At 55.4% G+C, this 19,421-nt stretch overlaps 1 protein-coding gene across 15 annotated transcripts in view; it reads left to right on the forward strand.

The window, feature by feature from the left end:
• Window positions 1-19,421, forward strand: part of Dab2ip (DAB2 interacting protein) — a 249,500-nt gene that overhangs the window by 91,580 nt on the left and 138,499 nt on the right. For 14 of the 15 annotated variants that reach the window (XR_013438282.1, XR_013438281.1, XM_078048122.1 and 11 more), the window contains one exon: window positions 14,023-14,168. The exons of the other annotated variant lie outside the window; for it this stretch is intronic. Coding sequence is in view for 11 of the 14 variants with exons in the window: in XM_078048122.1 (XP_077904248.1) it covers window positions 14,023-14,168 (146 nt within the window). In the remaining 3 variants the exon portion in view is untranslated. The remainder of the gene's footprint in view (window positions 1-14,022; window positions 14,169-19,421) is intronic. 15 annotated transcript variants of the gene reach the window in all.

Raw genomic sequence — 19,421 nt, forward strand, 5'->3', positions numbered from 1 at the left:
CAATTGATCCCTTCTCGGGAAGTTGAAAGTGGAGAGTCGTGTTTGAAGGTTTAGCTGAAATTAGGTCTCAGGGCTATTTTTTGCGAGATGGAGAAGGAAAAGTGTCAGAGAGGGGAAGGCCCAGGGGGCTGTCAGGAGCTGCAGATGGACTCAGTACCAGGTCGATGGCAGGTGCTTCGGCCAGCAGGTCTTTGGTTCTTTTCAAGAACTCACTTTTACCAGGTGCTTGTTTCTGAGGCATGACAGGTGTGCCTGGGGTGCTGCAGGAACCCAGAACAAGGGGTCTCTGCCTGGGGAGGAGGGAAAAGAATTCCTGCAGGAGGAATCTTTGAGGCTGGACTTTGAGGGATGTGTAGGAGTTTTTCAGGAACAAAAGGAGAAGAATATTTCAATCAGATGGATATCTAACTGAGCAGGAGCAAGCCAAGGGCCCTGCGTGAGGGTGATCGAGGTGTTGGATGGGTTGGGGGCATAAGGGAGAAGGCCTGGGGAGAGAAGTGAGGGCCTTTGGGGTGGGTACTGAAGCCTTTGCACTTCTCCAGAATGCAGGAGCCACAGGGCAAGGCTCCCGGTGAAGTCCCGCTAGCAGACTGAAGGGTGACCGCTGCCCAGCATGGAAAGGCGCTCAGAGACGATCTGTCCAACCCTCCTCACACCGAGGAGGCAATGAGGCTCAGAGAGGGGAAGGTCCTTTCCCAAGGTCACAGGGCCTGTCTGGGGCAGGGCCTGGAGCTGAGTCCAGGGCTCACTCTGCCCTATCCTCACTGGACATCCACCACCTGCTTCCGAGTGGGCCTTCCTCCCGGCTTCCATCACTTCCGGGCAGTGGGGGGCTTCCTGGAATAGCCCTTTGCGGGTCCCAGTGCCCTAGGAGGCCCCGATGCCTTCTCCTGCTCTTTGCACAACCCCATCTCCTGGCCCTGGACCCACAGCTTGTCGGGGGCTGCCTGTCAGAGGAGGGGTGACTTGCGGGGCAGGAGAGCAGCTTTCTCTGTGGCACATTCCCTGCCAATGCCCCTTCTCCATGAAGGCAGCTCTGGGTTGCCCTCACGCAGGGAAACTGAGGCCCATGGAGGGAAGGCGTGCCAGGTGCCCTTCGGGGGCTTCCTGCACCAGTCCGGACTGCCTCTGGCATCTCAGATGCACCACCCCTTGGGACACATGGATGCCTGTGGCAGGGCAGCTGTGCTGAGCCCCCGGCTGAGGCCCCACACTAGGGGTCCCAGCACCCACTTTGTAGTATGAGGAATTCGCCCACGAGACTCATGTCCCTTGCTCTGCTCTGTGCTAGGAGCTGGACTCTGCTGACCTGGTGTCTGGCAAGAGGTCCGCAGGTGAGAGTCGGTGGGAGAACGGGTCCCAGCACCCTCGGCCCCTCCAGCCCTGCCTTCCCTGGGACTTAATTGTTAGCAAGCTGTTCAAACCTGAAGGGACAGTCCCTGTCGTCAGTCTGGGCCTGTGTTCTGTGGGGAGAGGCCCCTTTCTGTAGGGGAATGTAGGGGGTGGGGATGTTGTCACAGGCCACCAGATGCAGGAGCTGTCCAGGGTGGCCCGGGCAGGAGTGTGGGCCAGGGATATGGGAGCTTCCCTATTTGGAGCCAGGCCAGAGTCTGAGCCAGGCCAGAGGTGGCACTGTGACATTTGGCAGGGTTAGGGGGTTACCCACCCCTCTGGTAATCAGGAAGGTGGTTTTGTTAGCTCTGCTGTACGAGGCTCCTCTCCAAGGCTCTCGGAGGAGGGCCAGGCCCAAGGTCATAAGACTGGCCAGTGGCAGAGCGGGGGCCTCAGGCAGCACCCCAGTCCCTGGGTCCTTCCTGGCTGTGAACTCACTCACTTTCCCTCAGCCTTCTCCACCTTCCGCCTTTCTTTCTTTCAATACATTTTTAATCTGTGTCAACTGTGTGTCAGGGCCTGTGCTGGGCACTGAGGATACACGTAGGATGAAAATGTAGTTGCTCCCTGCAAAAATGTAGCGGGGTTGGCTGGGTTTATAATTTCCAGGCAGGGAGAGGAAAAGGATATTCCAGGCCGTCACGACAGCCCCTGTGAAGGTCAGGAGATGAGAAACATCAGGAGTAACTGAGAGCAGTTTGGGGGCTGAGGTGTGGAGAAATGGCCGGAATATAAGTGAGAGGAGACCCATGACAGTGAACAGAGTAAACAGAATATGAGGCTGTATTAACAGAAGCATGGAGTCCCCAAAAATAAACCAGAGATAAACCAGAGTACGTCAGAGCAGACCTGGGGTGCAGAATGTGCTTCACCTAGGAATATACCGAGCCAGCAGGACCTCCTTCAGTGGACAGAGACTGGAACTGGGGTGGCAGGTTCAGGATAGGTTCAAGCAGGTTGTTGGGAGCCCTTCCCACCCCAACACCTGGGCTTAGAATGTCCTTGCTGGGCGGGGGGTTGAGGGAAGACGTGGGGGGAGAGCCTACTTCCAGGCACCCTGGAATCTCTCTTCTCATCCTGGGTGTGCAAGCTTGGCCCAGGAGGGTGTGGAAAGGGGAGGGAACAGGGAGCCCCTGCACCCTCCTCTTCTGCCCTGGGGTCTTCGGGGGCACCTCCTAGACCTCCCTCCGTTTCCCAGCCCTGCCCTTCAAGGGCTCAGATAATCGGATCCTTGTCAACTTTATTCTGCACTAACGGGGCCCAGGCAGGCTCAGTGCAGCGGGCGGGAGGCTGTGGGGGCTCTGCCTTCCACTCTTCACTCGCTCTCTGGGCCCCAGCTTCCTCCAGCAGGATTCGAATCTTGGCTACTGTCCCCTCTGTGATTCAGGCAAGTTGCCCCGACTCTGAGCCTCTCTTTCCCGGTGTATAAACGAACACCGGAGCCATGATTGCTCAGTACCCGGCACAGGGGAGGCACAACCCCTTGCTTGCACAGGGGCGCACCCCTGCCCAGTACTGCCCCGGAGCTCCGGGGAACCTGAACACCCCCATCTTCACCGGCTGCCCCTCAGCACCATCCCCCCCCCAAGAGCTTGTAGGCTAAACTGAGGCTCCAGGAGGTGGAGAGAGGTGGGGAGTGAGGGCCTCACTGACCAGAGACCACAGAGTTCTCAGATGGCCAGTCCTGATGGACAGAACTGGAGGTGCCTGTGCAGGGTGTTTTCCTGCCAGTTGGGGGCAGCAGAGGGCAGCGAGTGGCCGCCTGGGTGGCTACTCCCAGTGATGTCCTGGGGGTTTGTGTGCTGGCCCAGGGAGCCTGAGAGCTGCAGAGCCGCGGAGCCACCTGCTAGGTGGTGGGATCCGCTTCAGTCAGGGAGCACCCCATCAGCTGGCCACTGCTGGGCCAGGCAGCAGGGGTGACCGAGCCAGCCAGGCCTGGGTCGACCAGAGAGCTGGAATGTTGAAAGGAGACCATGGTCAGGGACATTGGAGGGGAAGGTTTGGGATGAAGATAGCCTCCCATGAGGAAGGGCACAGGCGGAGGTGGCCAGAGTGCTGTGGTCACCAGTGGATACTCAGCCACTGCCACCCTTTGACAATTGACAGGCAGCTCGTTCCAGCCTTACTACTGATTTGGGAGGGAGCCAGGTGGGCATTCCGGGAGAGGTGGGGTGGTGGTCAGAGCCTGGGCCTGCTGGCCCGGCTGGAACCCGTCTCTACTACTCTTTGCTTCTCCGTAGGGGGGATCCTGAAGCCTGTTTTGCCCAGGCCCAGGGCAGGCGCTGGGCACTCCTAGGTCTTGTCTCATTTCATCCTTACAACGGGAGGCAGATCACAGGCACCCCACTTCCCAAAGGTGGCAGAACGGTGGGAGACGGAGAGGGAAGAACTGGCCGAGGCTTGCTCAGCTCCGAGCCTGGATGTGGAAGTCCTCACAGAGCCTGGCAGCCGCCCCCTGCCCAGTCTTTGCTAGCCAGTGCTGTTATCCTGTCCTTCTTACAGATAAGGACGCTGAAGCCCAGAGAGGGAGATGTGTGGTTCCAGGTCACACAGACAGAGAGCAGACAGAGCTGGTGTTTGAATATGGGCCTCCCTTCTCCCTGCCTTACTTTGTCCTGTTCTGCATCCCACCGGCCTGGTTCCATGGTTAGAAGGCATCTCTGCTGGGCAGACACCCTGGGGTAGAGAGAAATACTCCTCTCTTCCCCTTCCCTGTGGCCCTGCAGTCCCTCCCTCCTTCCCCACCCTCCTGCCTGGAACCGGGAGCGTGGATGTTGGAGGGCAAGGCTCAGATGCCTTCGTCCCTCCTCACGCTAGGAAGATAAAGCGATCAAGTGGCATTTGGTTGGGATTGCAGACATAATTATATCTGAGCTCTCCGGTGGGAATTGTTTCCAAAGCCAGGAAGCCCTCTGTGGAGGTGGCAGCAGTGACATCTGTTTTGACACAAGTCTTCACGTCGGGATGAGTGACTTTTCCTGTGGAATTGCTTAAAGAACATTTAAAATGAGCCATGGTTGTTACTTCTCTGCCCCAGTGCCGGAGACGGCCCCTAGTCATGGGGGGATCTGGTTCCCCAGGCTGGCATTCAGGGACCCACCGTCTGTCCCAGCCCCTGTGCCTTGGATCCGGCTGCTCCTTGGGCCACAGGTCCCTCATGGCCATCCTGGGCTCCCTCCCTCCCCTGTGACGTCCTCACCTGGGCAAGAGTCCCCTCCCCAGTCTCCAGAACAACTCTGCCTGCACAACCTCTCTCAAGGACTCTGTCACTTAATGATCCACCACCACGTGTCCCTCTCCCATCAGCCCAGCCCGTGGTGACCTTCTCGAGGGCAGAGGCTGTTTCTGATTCATCTGAGCCCTTAGCACTGGGGCGAGGCCTGACTTTGGTGGGCACTGGAGGGGCTGGTGGAAGTTAATGGGTTACATGGAGTCAGTGGGCTGTGCAAGGAAGAGAGGTCAGGAAAAGTCACCACCCCACCACAGAACCCCAGGGAGACACCGCCCAGGCCTGGACACTGACCTTGACCCTGCACTCGGGGTTCCCATGAGCCTTTGGAGGCCTGGACTTCCCCTGTGAGCTTGGCCTGACAATGGGAGGACAGTGGCCTGCAAGGTCCTCTCCTGATGTGGGTCTGGTGTCCCTGGTGTGGACGGCTCACCCCCTCCTCCCAAGGCCAGGAGCGCCTGGGGGTCTGCTGTTCCCATTGGCTCTTCATCCAGGGATAATCAGATAACACCTCTTCCGGCTTTGCTGGCCTGGGGCTGGCCTGGGCTGCTGGATGCCTGGGAGGGCAAGGCAGGGTCATCTACCATTAGCACACCTCCATTGGGCAAGCTGTTGTCCCCAGAAGGTCCCTGTCATTTGTTGTCACTTGCAAATGAGTCATCAGGGAGGCATGCCCAAGCTAGAAAGGATTTAGAGGTCAGCTAGACCAATCTCCTCGCTGTACTGCCCAGGGCCTCGGGGTCTCTAGTGGAATCATGTAGGAAGCACGGCTCTGGAGCAGACCACCTGGATTGAACCCAGCTGCTGCTTCCTGGCTGTGTGGCCCTGTGCAAGTTGCCTGCCCTTTCTGAGCCTTGGCTCTCTCATCTGCACACTGGGTTTTGAGAATTAAACAACAAAAGAAAATTCACATAAAGCTCTAATACATTGCCAGAAGTAAGCATCAGGATAACATGGACTCACATGGACTCATTCTTGTTCGGGTATTGGAATAGCTCTCACTGTCATCAATAGCAGTGCTGGGTTTGGACCTGTGTCCTTGACCCTGAGCGTGGTCTAACCACTGGGGATCAGCGGGCACAGGATAGGGAGCAAGCACTGAAGTCAGTGAGTCCCTCAGGAAGACTGGCCTGGGGGTGGGACCTTAGCAACAGGGCCTGGCGCAGGGCAGAGAGAGAAAGAGCCAGGAGAGCCCCCGCTGCAGGGGTGAGTCCCCCTGAGGCAGTGGGCGGGCTTCCCTGTCCCCAACTGACCCCTAGGCCAGGGCTAGCCCAGACCTTGCAGAGCTGATGAGGTGCTTGTGGCCCTCCAAACCTCTGAGGGGCTTATTACCCGAGGCAAGTGCCGCCTGATGGAGGATTGATTTATGGAACAGTGAGTCACACCCTGGACGCTCAGTGGCTGAGACCTCAGGAGTACATTGACCCCCCCCCCCAATCCCGGGCCTTGGCAGGCCACTGGGAGGGCTTTCTGCTGTCCTCCCCTGCCCCTGACACCCTCCCCCTCGAGTGAATGGGCTCCACTCTCCTTCCCCTCCAGACTCCCGGGTTCCTGAGGGCCCCCTTGCCTTGGGTGTGCCCCACCCTGGGGAAGGAGGTGGTGGGCCCAGGCTGGGACGCGGCGTGTCACTTGGAAGCCCTACGATGACTCCAGGGCCTCCCAGGCAGCCAGACTCAGCCCTGCCTCCCCGAAGCCTGTGCCTGAGCTGTGACTGGGCTCGGGTTCCCCCTGCGAGGCTGTCCTGCCCCTGCTCCTCTCGGCCCGGGCACCTGCTGTCTCCCCCTCTGTTTCTAAACTGCCCTCCAGAGCCGCCGCCTCCTCCATCCCGTTCAGATTGCTCCAAAGTGGGATCCTTTAAAGGGCCTCTCCAAGCCCTTTCTCCTTTTTCTTTTGTCATAAACACGTCTTAATTCATTCGGGAAATATTTAGGAAATATCTGCCACCCTGCCATGGGCTGCCATGGTCCTTCTCTGGGGCTCTTACAGCCCAGAGGGGGTGGGGACGCTAAGCAAATTCATGGATAATCACAACCACGATGAGCAGAGAGACCTGGCCTGGCCCAAGGGCACTGGGGAGACCCAGCCAGGGGAGGGACCTGAGGGTGAGCAAAGCCCCCCGTGGTGCAAGGGGCCCTCTGGCTTGTGGCGGGGCTGGTGGTCACAGGGAAACGACAAAGTGACCATGTCAGCAGGCAGGACGGAGTGTGTGCCAGGAAGCAGGCTGCGGTCCTTCTATGTGTCGCCTCATCACATCACCGCTGGGACTGCTTCTTGTCCCCGTTTTACAGAAGAAGACAGCCATGGACACTCAGCCACTGGCCTAAGGTCCCAGAGCCACTGAGCAGTGGAGCCCTCTGCTCTCTCCTCTTCAGGGGGCAGTGGAGGCATTTGCCTTTTACCTGGGGATTCCTGGACATGGAGGTGCCTCGGACCTCACAGGTGTGCTCAGGGTGCGATCTCCGGGGTGTGGATGGGCAGGAGGAGACGTGTTTGGGGCCAGGGTCTCCAGCTCTTGTCAGGCCACAGGACCCTGAAGGCTCTGGGCTCCCGGCTCCTTGACCTCTGGGCCACCTTCCCTTTCTGCTCTGATATGACGGGCCCATGTGTCCGGGTCGTGCTGACGCTGAGCGTGGTGTATACACGTGGGTTTGTTTCAGTGTGCTTGTTAACCTGTGTGTCTGTACGTGTGTGTGTGTGTGCTGTCCCATGTGCTCGTGGGTCTCCGTGTCTGTGGCACGGTTGTGTTGGGGAGACGCATATGCGTATGTGAGCCTTTCTCTGCAGGCAGGCACACATGTGTATCTGTGTAGATGCCTCTTCTTGAACTTGCGTGTTTCTGGCGTATGTGTTTCTCCATGTGAAGGTGTTTAGTTTTGGTTTCCTGGGCAGTGTTTCAGGGAAGAGTGACCCTCGAGTGTCCCAGCCCCTTCTTGGCCCTCATAGTCTATTCACTGGTTCTCTTCGTTGAACCCGAGTAGTCCGGCTGCCTCTCAAGGCGAAGTGGAGCGTGGGGGTTTGTGTTTGATGGAGTGCTGGCACGGGGTGGGCAGGGTTCTGAGGGCCTAGGGGGGCATGTGAGTGGGTGGCCATCAGAAAGCACCAACTTAATCCAGCTTTAAAGGCCTTCCCTCCTTCACCTGTCACAATGTCTGACATTCTGTCCTCTGTGAGTCATCCCCCAGTTGGGATCCTCTTTGATGGCACATACCTTCCGGGGTAGGAGGCCAGGGATGGACAGCTTGCTAAGGGCAGGGCCCCAGCACCTGGGAAGAAGGGCGGGAGAGTGGCCCATCTGGGGACACGAGCAAAGCCAGAGAATTCCTTGGTGTACTGTTAGCGTCAAGCTCGGGAAAGCCAGGCAGCCTGGCCCTAGCCGCTGCTCTGACTAGAGAACCTCAAAGATCAGTACCGAGAAGGTCTGGATGATCACCCAACCCAGCCCCTTAGCTGCAGGTGGGAAGGCGGAGGCCTGCAAAAGGGGGAACCTGGGAGCTCCCCTCAGACCCCGCTTTCCTTTCAGCACCAAGGTTGAAACCAGGAGAGTTTTATTTCTGAACTGTCCCCAGGCCCCCTTTTTATAAAATTTGTTTTGAGACAAGGTCTCTAAGTTGCCCAGGTGGACCTCAGATTTGTGATCGTCCTTGCCTCGGCCTCCTGGGCCACTGTACTACAGGTGTGCATTGTCATACCTGGCTAGCCTGGTCGATTCTTGAAATGTCAGTGGCTGGGGTTTTGAGGAACAAGGGGGCCTGGGTTCTGCTGTCCTGCCACTGCCTAGCTTGTGCATTCTGGGCAAGTCCTATTGTCTCTGGGCTTCATGAGGGGCCTCATGTGGTACTGGCCTGTCTCTGGGCCCTCTTGGCTCTCAATCTGTGACCCAGAAGGCAGGACCCCCACTACCCCCCGCCCTGGTGTCCCTGCAGCCTGCTGATGTTTTAGGTCTGCCTACAGCCTGTGTGCCTGGGGCCGAGAGGTGGCAGTATCTGGATGGGATCTTCCTGTGCCTTTCCCTTTGATTTAGATGTATTCTTGGCATTTGAACAAAGCCTCAGAAAGATATTAAGAGAGATGTCTGTCAAAACAGCCTCCCTCCTTGAAGGCTCTCTGTTTGAGTATGGACCTTAGATGCTGGGCCTCTGTTGAAGGAGGGCCGTGGGTTCTGTCTCTGGGCTTGCTGAGCACTGTCTTGGGGTTCCAGTGTGGGCAGCTGAGGAGCCAATGGGAGACAAAGCTGTGTCAGCCCCCCCGCCCCCACTCCATCTTCAGTGCCTCATGGTCAGTTTGTTGGAAGGGGAGAGGGTGATGAAGGCAGGCCCTGGGCAGAAAAGGCAAGATCAAATAGATGCAGGGGTTGGAAATGCTGGAACTGGAATTTGCCTTGTTTGCATAGCTGCTGTGTGCCAGGCATGTGCTCCACGGAGAGGGAGGAACAGTGGTGCAGAGACTGGTGTCTCGATGCAGGGCTCCCCGGTGTGTGGGTGGTGGTGCTGGAACGCAAGCCCGTGGTTTCCTAGCTGCTGCCGCCTGGGCTGAGGGCCAGGTGCACATGAGGACAGGACTGAGCTTCCAGGTGGGTCCTGTGTGCCTCCCCTTCTTCCTGGGTCGGAGCATGGAGGATGATCTGAGCTGTAGTTTCACATGGTGTGGAGGGGTCTTTCCCCTGTTCACCCAGGAACAGGACTTTCCTGGTTAGAGTCCCAGCTCTACCACATGTCAGCTCAGCTAGTGCCTTTGCTTCTCCAAGCCCCCATTTCCTGTCCTGACAACCCCAAACAGTCTCAATTCTGCAGTCTGCATCCTCTTAAGGACTCTTCCTTTTAGATGCCCTGGGCCACCAGGGCGGTCTGCCCCCAGAGTGGGAGGTATGTAGTGAGTTACTATGGGACACAGCCACTTGGCAGAACAGAGCTCGATAGCTGGTCATTTATCATCGTCATCATCACTTGGAATTGATTGAAATGGGCGAATGAAGAAATCAGGCGGCTGCAATCGCGAGGACTGGAGAGGCTCCCGAGAAGGAGCAGGTAGTGAGCCAGACTTCAGGACAGTGGCTCATGGCTGCAGCTGGCGTGGGGAGCGGCTTGGGGACCCAGCGGTCCTCGGGCCTGGTTTCCCATGTGAGTCTGCCCTGTGCTTTGGTCAGTGATATGGAAGGAAGTCCAGGGGGCTTGTGGGTCAGCTGGGAAGGGGCTGTGTCCATCCTCAGAGAAGGGCAGAGGCCACGCACGCAGCTGTCCAGACCTAGTCATCAGGGACAGGCTGAGGGCGCAGCTTGTCACAAAAGCCCTGGGGCCTTCGGAAACCAGCGCAGCTGCCTGACTAGCGCACAGGCACAGGGCTGTGCTCTCAGAGGTGGAGTGCCCCATCTGGGGACAGAGCCGCGTGGTCCCCATGAACTCTGGGGGCTGCTTGCTGCGCTTTAGACATCAGTCCCTGCTCCCCGGGATGAAAGCTGAGGCGTCACCTGAGCAGTCGTGCCCGCCCTGTGCCCTGTGCACCCAGGGAGTCTCTGAGGTTGCTTTAGAAGAACGTGCTTGTTCAAAGAGTTCAGAACTTCCAAACTGGATGTCACTCTGTGGTTCCAGGATCATTTTGCAAGCATGTTCATTCATGTCTCTGTCCTCACTGCCAGGTGGCCTTCAGGCTCCTGGGAGAGCCAGGATAGACGCTTGCCTGTGGTGGTCATGTGCCCCTTGGGACACAAAGAGGTGGTTGTACTGGAACCAACATCAGTAATAGTGATAATAAAGCTAGCAACTCTGTACTTGCTTGATCTTTACCGTTTTCCTGGTGATAGAGGACCTTATTTAACCCTTCCTATAATCCCATACAGTAGGCATCGTCATTAGCCTGTTTTACAGATGAGCATACCGAGGCTCAGAAAGGTCCAGTAATGGGCCCCCACACAGGTCGTCTGAATTAAGATTTGAACCAGGTGCTGTGGGAGAACTGGGTTGGTTAGCAAGGCCAGCCCCCGTACTGGGGGGCAGCTTTCTGGAGAGGTGGGGATAAAGTCAGGTCCTGAGCGTTGTGGTTAAGAGGATCCGAGTGCGTGTAGGGCTGGGTGGGCTAGGGAGTAATAGTAGAAACCGTGTCTCACCCTCAAGATGAGCTGGACATAGCATATGTTACAGCAATGAGTTTAACAAGCCTGTGCATTCGTGTGGGAATTTGATGTGAGATAACATTTGGCTTTTCCTGAGAGCACTTACTGTGTGCTACACGCTGAGCCTAGAGCTTTACCAGCCTCCTTAGTCCTCACTGCAGCCTGCTCTCCCATTTCACAGAGACAAGGGGACCTGTCTGGCATTTCTTAGTGAGGGGTCTGTGCGCTGGGTTGCAGCCCTGCATACCAGTCTTCTCAGCCACTGACCGGCCTGGCAGCAGGCCCCAGCACAGCCCAGGAAGAGGACAGCAAGAACTCTGAAAAAAAGGGTGCATGATTTCCCGACTGCCACTAGTTAAAAGTTGACTTGGGTCTGTCTGTCTATCTATCTATCTATCTATCTATCTATCTATCTATCTATCTATCTATTTATTTTTGCAGCACTGGTGATAGAACCCAGGGCCTCTTGCATTCTAGGCAAGTGCTTTACCACTGAGCCACTCCCCAGTCCCTTGAAGATCAGTCAGCCTGTCCTCTGGAGTTCGGGGGTGTAGCTACTGCCTTCCGAGGGACAGGAGAAAAGCCTTGTTTCCCTTCATCCAGAGCTGGGTGAGGACTCCCCCCAACCCCCGCCAGGCCTTCTATCCTGGTGAAGGAGAGAATGCAAGCTGTGAGTTTGGGCAGAGCAGGGGACCAGAGTCTGGGGTCTTTGATTCACCATGCTGTGTGACCTTGGAAAAATCCCTCCCTGTCTCTAGGCCTCAGTCACCTCAGTAATGCAGTCTTTTGGAACTGAGTCCCCTTTCGGGATGATGAATATTTGTCATATGCAGGAACCTGAGCCGGGTCCCTGTGGGAAACAAGGTTTGTAGGGCAGATATGGGGTATGGTGGTGGGGCCAAAGGGAACCCTCCCTGTTCTCCTGAGAAATCTCTCCCCATGATCTGAGCTCCTAGACCTAGTGTACACTGCTTACTCCATAGTGTTCTTGACCGTCAGGGTCACTGTGTCTAATGCACACCAGGCTCTCAATAAGGTGACTGAGTAGATGTTATAAAGAGCATTGAGTCCCAAGGTCATTGCTATTTCCAGTGGGGGGTAGATGCCATCCACGGTAGGTTTTAAAGAGGAAGCTGCTGTCAGAGAAGCATTAAGTATCTCATAGGAGGAAGAGTGGGGAAGAGGAAGTGGCACACATTCACCCACCCTCCTGGAGAGGAGAGGACTTTATTTTTTTAAAACTCAGAAATAGGATCAAGCTGTCAATATTGCTGCAGAATGAGCCCCATAAATTGTGAAACATGCTTTGTGGTTCTTTGTACCACAAGAGTGTAAAAACTGACATTTTCATCAGAGTAGAAAATAAAATCCAAGGAAAAGGTACAAGGCCTTTGGGGGAGCTTGCTTGACACAATACCTGGGACAGTCCCATGCAGGCAATTGAGGTGGGGAGAGCCCAGAGTTTACACAGTGGTGCAGATCGCTGCCTGCATGCTGTCTTCCAGAGTCTGGTGCTCCAAGTCTGCGGTGTTTTGCCTGCGGGTCACCCTTCTGAAGGAGGCTTCCTTCTGCCACCTCTGATACTGAGAGATTTTTGCTGAGCTGCAGCTCATTTGAATACCTTGACAGGTAATGCTGGGCTGCAGAGTCAGATGCATTTGGACTCCACCATTCAGGAAGGCCTTTGGGTGAGGTGATATGTCAGGTAGATGTTAGAGGATGTGCAGAATGCTGACAAGTGATCACAGGGATAGGTCTCCTATGGATGTGAAAGGTTGAGGAGGAATAAGTAAGGAGAGAAAAATAGGAAATGGGAAAGCTTGAAGAGGGTGGGCAAAAGAGGGATGTCTTATGGAAAAATCTCTGGCATTAGGCAGACCTGGAGGCTGGGTGTTCTTGGGTAAATCACTTTACCTCTCTGAGCAAGGCTTCATGTGCAGATAATATTTTGCTGTTTTTTTTTGTTTGTGTGACTGATAGGAGATAATTCATACAGCTAAGGTTTGACCTTCTTGGGTTTATGGTTCTCTGGCCCTAGAGCTGGACAAATTCAGCTCTACAGCCAATGTCCAACCCACTCCCTGGACCCAGAGAGGGCTGCCAAGGCAACCCTTATTGCATGGTGGATGAAATATAGTTTTCAGATTGTGTACAACATCAACTTTAAAATAAGTTATTCTTCCATTCACTTGTGTTGTTCAATCACTTGGATTTCGAGGTAGGGGCAGTGTGTGCCAGAACCCTTCCCAGAAAACTCTTCTTCCCTTAGGGATTCCTCCCTGCAGTTTTCCTGCAGCTGCCTTCATGTTCCAAGCCCTGCAGAACCCAGGCTGTGGGTAGCCTCTGGAGTCCCTATGTCCTCATCACCTGTAAAGGGAGCACTGATGCAACCCATTCTTCTCTGTAGCTCTTCCATTAGTCCAGAGCACTTGGAATGGGGCAGCTTCAAGCTGTAACCTGAGTTCCAATGCAGCCTGGTAAATGGAAGAATGGTCCCAATGGGGTGTCCCCAATCTTGAAAAACACAATAGGGGTACCTTGCACTTCAGTCCCTTGTTCCTCGCCCTAAACTGAGTGTTAGGGCTCCTGTCCCCAAGGTGGTTGTCCCTGCTGGGGTACAGTAGTTTCAGACTCCACCTGCACAGTCAGAGGCTGCCACTTGGGTTAGAGGTCTAGGTGGTCAGGGTACCAGGCGGCGGTCGGCTGGCCCCTCAGAGGACCACGCGCCTGCTCTCTGAGCCTTAGTTCGCCCCATCTGTGAACCGCGGGCTGACAGCACGGCCTCACAGGTGGAGAAAGCAGGGGGCGTGTACTGCTCCTGGTGGGTAGGGAGGTGACCTCGTTTCCCCGCGACAGGCTGCGAGGCCAGGCGGAGGTGAGAGGCGGCGGTCTGTCCAGGCCCCCGGGGGTCCCCGCCCCTCCACGGCCCCGCCCCTCGGCCCCGCCCCTCTCGCCCCGGCGCCGGGGGGCTCGGGCGGCCTCGGCCGCGGTCGGCTTGGCTCGGCTCGGCGTCGCCATGGCAACAGCGGCTTAGGGGGCGGGGGCGACGTGGCGGGCTGGGCTGGCGGGCGGGCGGCGCGGGGTGGGCTGGGCCGCGCTGCGCGGGCCGGACCGTCGGCGCTCGGTCGGCGGGCGGGCGGCGGCGCTGGCCGCGAGCTGCTGGGGCCGAGCGCGAGCCCGGCCCGCCCTCGGCCGCGCGGCCGCCCAGCGAGGGTGCGGGTCCCGCGCGGGTCCCGGCCCGCCGCCGCCGCGCTAACCCCGCCTCCCCTTCCCCCTCTTGTCGCCCCGCGCGCAGGGCTTCCTCAGCCGCCGCCTCAAGGGCTCCATCAAGCGCACCAAGAGCCAGCCCAAGCTGGACCGCAACCACAGCTTCCGCCACATCCTGCCGGGGTTCCGGAGCGCAGCCGCCGCCGCCGCCGCCTCCGCCGCGGACAATGAGAGGTGAGCCCGCCGCCGCCCGGCCCGGCCTCCCCGCGCCGCCGCCCGGGATGCGCCCCGAGGGCGCGGGGACAAAGCCCGAGCCCCGGTTCAGGCGCGCTACCTGGGCGGGGGGGACCCCACGCCGCCCTCAGGAACTTGCGGGGACCACCTCGGACCGGGGCCCGAGGCGAGGACTCTTTTCTTTTCCCCCCTGGGTGAGGTGAGGAGGGGGTGTCCGAGGCCCGGGGCGGGAAGTGCGCTAGCCGAGAAGTCCCGTCTCGCCTGGTCGAGGTGGGCATTGTTTCCCGGGCCGTGCAGTGCCGGAGCTGGGGACGGAAGTGGCGCCTCCACCCCTAGGACCCATCCCTGGCGTCGGGAGCCCCCCGGGTGTCCGATACAAAAGACATTTTTCGTCTGGGTTTTGCTGAGACCCTGCCGCGCGGTGGTGAGGAAAAGGGTGAACATCTGGAGGGGAGGAGCAGGGGGCTGGGCCGCTTAGGGGGCACATCTGCTCTAAGTAGGGCACGTGCTCCGCTGGGGGCTGGGGCGGGCAGTGCCCAGGCCCTGAGTTCAGGGGCATGGCCAGGAAGAAGGGCCTTCCCAGCCTGGGCAGCTGCTTCCCTTCCTCACCTCTACACTCCCAGGGGTATCTCCTGCTCCTGGCAAGCAGGGAGCAGGTGTGGAAATTCCAGAGGGAGGTGGCCCGTGGGGCAGAGGAGAGGAAGAAGGTGGTTCAGCCTGCTGGGGAGTCACCGGCAGTGGAGCAGGCTACAGCTCGCAAGGGCAAGCCATCCTGGCCATGCACGTTGGGGCACTGGGCCGGCACAGCCTCTTGGGGACTGGGTCCTCCTCCTTGAGTGGTGCCAACCACAGGCACCTTTCCACTCTGCTCAGGCAGAGCGTTGGATTCTTCTACCAGTTAGAACGTGTCCCTGCCTAGCCTGTGGAGGTGAAAGAGTGGGGTGCACCAAGGAGCTTTTCAGCATTCAGCCCCAACATCTCAGGCCACTGGCAGCTGCCTTCACTGGGCTGTGTCCGCGTACAATTGGCACTCCCTGTAGGGGAAGCATAGGTAGAATGAAAATGTCTCTCCCCTCCTCCTTGGTTCCAACCGGCAAAGGAGTGCAAGTTATAGCCTAACTCCTGCCCAAGGTTGAGTGTCTTCTTTAACTGACCCCAGCATCTTACCAGAGAGTACCCCTCTACATCCCAGTAGAATTGCCAGACCTCTAATTTCCATCAGCCCCACCACTGCCTGCAGCTGGCTCCCTGCCCCAGCTGCCAAGCCCAACCCTGGGCAGGACCCTCAGCCTTTCTCTGATGGCCATGGTGCCCCAGGGGACCAGGCGTGCCCTGGCAGGAAGATGCAGCCAGGCCAGAGCTCAGTGCTGGGTGCAGCCACTGCGTCTTTGAAAATCTCGCCTTCCCATCTTTGTTATTGTCTGGGCGGCAGGCCACCCGGTTTGCTGCCTCCTTCCCTCCGCCCGGCCCCCATCTCCAGCTGTCTTCCCCAGGAACATGCCCTTCTCTGCGCTTTCCTTGGCAGGGGTCAGGACCCTCTGCACCCGCATGCGGGGGCTTGTGTACGTAACCTGTTTTGTGTGCATGTGGTGGTTGTTGGGGAGCAGAAGAGACAGCAGGCATCCGGCCTCTGAGTGTGTCTCCCCTCCTGGGAGCAGGCGGCATGCATGTCGTGTTTACCTCCCTCCAGCGGGAAGCCGGCTAAGAAACCCAACTGGCAAGCGCTTGGTTGGCAACCCTGGCAGGGAGGTCAGGGCATGGCTAAGATGACCTCGTCCAGGTCCTCCCCATCCTGGCTTTAGATCAGCCTTGCTACATGTTAAGGGGGTGCAGAGTGGGGGTTGGGAGTGAAACTACAAGCCTGTTTTTGAAATTGAGGGTAAATGGTAGAGGTGGGAGCTGAATGTCACTGGCAGTGGTGGAATTGTCTTACTAATTTTCTGTAAACAAAATCTGGCTTGGTGGCTTCTCTGGCACAGAAAGGGAATCTAGATTTCCCATGAACAGGCAAAGAGACTGGGTTTGAAATCCTTTTACCCAGCCTTGGAGCTGAAAGACGAGGGCTCCTGATTTGTTGCTTTGCTTAGGAATAGATTTGCCCGGCTGCTGCTGGGGTGGGTGGGCGGGCAGATATTTCTCTGGGGCAGTCCCTGGAGTCTTTCTATTTGGAGTTGAGTGAGTAAAACCAACTATGGTGACCCCTCTTCCCCAGCTCATGGTCAAACCTGGTTAGTGGAGAGGTACCTACTCCTACTCTTCGAGTGAGTTGGTTGTGTTAGTGAAGGCTGGAGGAGAGAATAGGCTGCCTTTGGTTTGGCTTAGCAGCAAGGAAGAGTTGAATCCTGTCTCCACATGACCTCCACTGGCTGCCATGCCTCTCCTTGGGGGCTAGGGTAAGTGCAGAGAGAGTGGATGGGGACAGGGATGGGAAAGGGGCTGAGGGCTTCTAGGGTGGTAAGTGTGAGCCTTGTTTCCCATGGCCCTCCCATGAAGATGAGCAGCCCAGGGCATTGTGGGGTGGCCACTTGAATCCACCTTGGGGTGAATCTGTGATTTATATGGTAACTGAAGAAGCTTTGTTGTATGCTGCCTGTGTGCTCTGCAAACTGCTGTGTTAGGTAGGTTCTTTTTTTGCACTGAACTCTCTGATCCAGAGGTTGGAAACCAGTTGGTTCCGTGCTGCAATTTTTCTACTCCCTGGGAGAGGAATGTACCTAAGGTATGGAAATGCTGCTCTCTGATTGTGAGATTGGAGTTAGGCTAGCTGGGGCTTGGTGGACTCAAGAGCCATAGGACAGGTTTGAGCCTTTGTACTTATTCTCCTGAATCTGGCTTTGAGGGAGGTTCACAGCTGGTCTGCATAGTCCCTGGGCTCCTTAGACACTCATTTCTCCTTTAGAGGCTTTGGCAATAAGCACCAAGGACAGGTAATCATTTCTCTCATGGATAGCAGAAATGAATGCTGCTCAGAGCGCTTTCCAGGTGAAAGGTGTGCTGGCAAAAGCATTTTCATTTTGTAAGCTGGAAATGTGGTTCATTTACAGGGCTGTTTTAATGTTGGTAAAAGTGATACAGGATGTGGTGGTTCTGCCTTCCCAGATGATGATTTCTAAGTGCTCATTAATTTATTAATGTTCCTGAGGAGTGGCGGGGTAGGGGCTGGGGGTCAACTGGCATTATTATTCTTTCCTCATCCCTTTTTCCTCCTGATACTGTGCTAAGATTGTGTCTCCTCTGGCTCTCCACTGGTCTCTATCCCTGTAGTGGCAGTACCCCATTCCCTTTCTTGTCAGTTGGCCTAGTGCAAGACTTTACTTGTAAACGCAACCTGGTGCAGGTGAGCAGGGCTGGTTCTGCAGAGATGCATTGCCTCTTCCAGGGAATGTGTGGGCTGTTGGAAAAGTTAGTAATGGTGGGATTACAGATGATGGAGGACTAGGAAGGGGAGATACTTGGAAGTTGTGGTGGGGGCTTCTGGGGATTCCCCAATGGCCCTGAGTAGGCAGAGGTCAATTCTGTTCCTTAGGGGTGAGGCAGTCCCTGAAGGAAGGAGAGAGAGGAAGCTTGGTAAGGAACAGGGGGAAAGGAAGGTAGAAGTTGTTCTCTTGCTTTGGTTGTGGACAGTTCTTCAGAAGGGGCTGGGCACCCTGGCCTGGATGTGTTCCCATTTCATCCCCTACCGTAGGCAGGGAGGGTCTGGTCCTTCTCCACCTTCCCTTGGGGCTGGTTTGTGAAGCATGGAGATGGTGAGATGGTAGTGCGGTTCAGACCACACCAAGAGTAATGGGAGTATGTGATCTTTGATTTGAAGCCAGATATTCCTGGGGCAAGTCACTTAGGCTTTCTGAGCCTCAGTTATACACTTGTAAAATGGGCACAATGATGAAAATGTCCTTGGAGACATTAATATTAATACATTCAGCACATACTTATTTGAAAGTATCTGTCCTATTCAGTGCTGTTTCCTTAGCATTTAGCACTGGGTCTCTCACATTTCTTAAAATGTTTCTAAAATTTTATTAAATAAAAAATTCCATGGGAAAGAGTCAAGTGTTGTGTGTTTTCAGTCTTAGTTAATATTGCTAGGGATAAGTCACTTTGTCTTGGTAAGCCTCAATTTTCTTATCTACAATGTGGGAATAATAAGAAGTTATCATGCAGTGTCATTCTAAAATTCAAGAGAGATAATAGATGTTGCTGTGGCTGGTAAAGTGAATTAAGCCAAAAAGATCTTTATTAACCTTGAACACGGGAAGTGGCTGGGCAAAGTGACCCTTCTTCCTTTTTATACCTGGGGAAGTGAATGTCTCCTCTGTGTGTTTTAAAAGTCTATCTGAAAAGTTCATTGCTGCAGGGATGCTCTATCAGGCAGGAGGATTCCAAATTTAAGACCAGTCTTGGAAACTTAGTGAGACCCTGTCTCAAAAAGTACCAAGAGCTGAGGATGTAGCTCAATGGAGAGAGCTCCTGGGTTCAGTCCCCAGTACCAAGAAAAAAAAAAGTTCATTGCTTTATTTTTATTTGATTTTTGGCACCAAGGATTGAAACCAGAGGTGCTTAACCACTGAGCTACCTCCCAGCCTTTTTTTTTATGTTTTATTTTGAGACAGGGCCTTGCTGAATTGCTGAGGCTGGCTTTTAACTTGTGGTCCTCCTGCCTTAGTCTCCCAAGTCACTGGGATTACAGGTGTGCACCACCATGCCCTGCTTCATTGTTCTATCTTATGTTTGAGCCATCCTTACTTTTAATAATTTAGGCATTTAGTTATGTCCAGTTTTTCTTTATTAAAAATAATGTGGGGAATTAAATTCTTGGGTATTAATTTTTGTCTATCTCTGACTTTTTCCCAAAGGATAAAGATTTAGAAATGGAATTACTAAGTCAAATATGAAGTTTGAGGTTTTTGATAAAAATACTCATCACCAAAAGCCTGTAATTATTTACTCTCCCCTAATTTTTGAGAGTGCCTACCTCTTTCCTTACACTCTTTAAAATAATTGAATATTATCATTAAAATAGTCACTGTCATGAATAGGTAGAAAAATGGTATTTCTCTGTTATCTTTCCATTTAGTTGTTTGTTATTGAATATTGCTTTCCCAAGTTTAATGGTCACTGGTGCTGCTTCTTTTGAGACTTGTCTCTTCCTGTCCTTTGCCTCCAGAATGTTCCCACAAGTCCTTTGCAGAACTCTTGGTTGCCTTGTTTGGACTTCCTCAGCGCCCAGAGGCCAGTGTAGGTGGAGCCTGCCTG

This window comes from Ictidomys tridecemlineatus, chromosome 4 (assembly GCF_052094955.1).
Source record: "Ictidomys tridecemlineatus isolate mIctTri1 chromosome 4, mIctTri1.hap1, whole genome shotgun sequence".
Lineage (NCBI taxonomy): Eukaryota > Metazoa > Chordata > Mammalia > Rodentia > Sciuridae > Ictidomys > Ictidomys tridecemlineatus.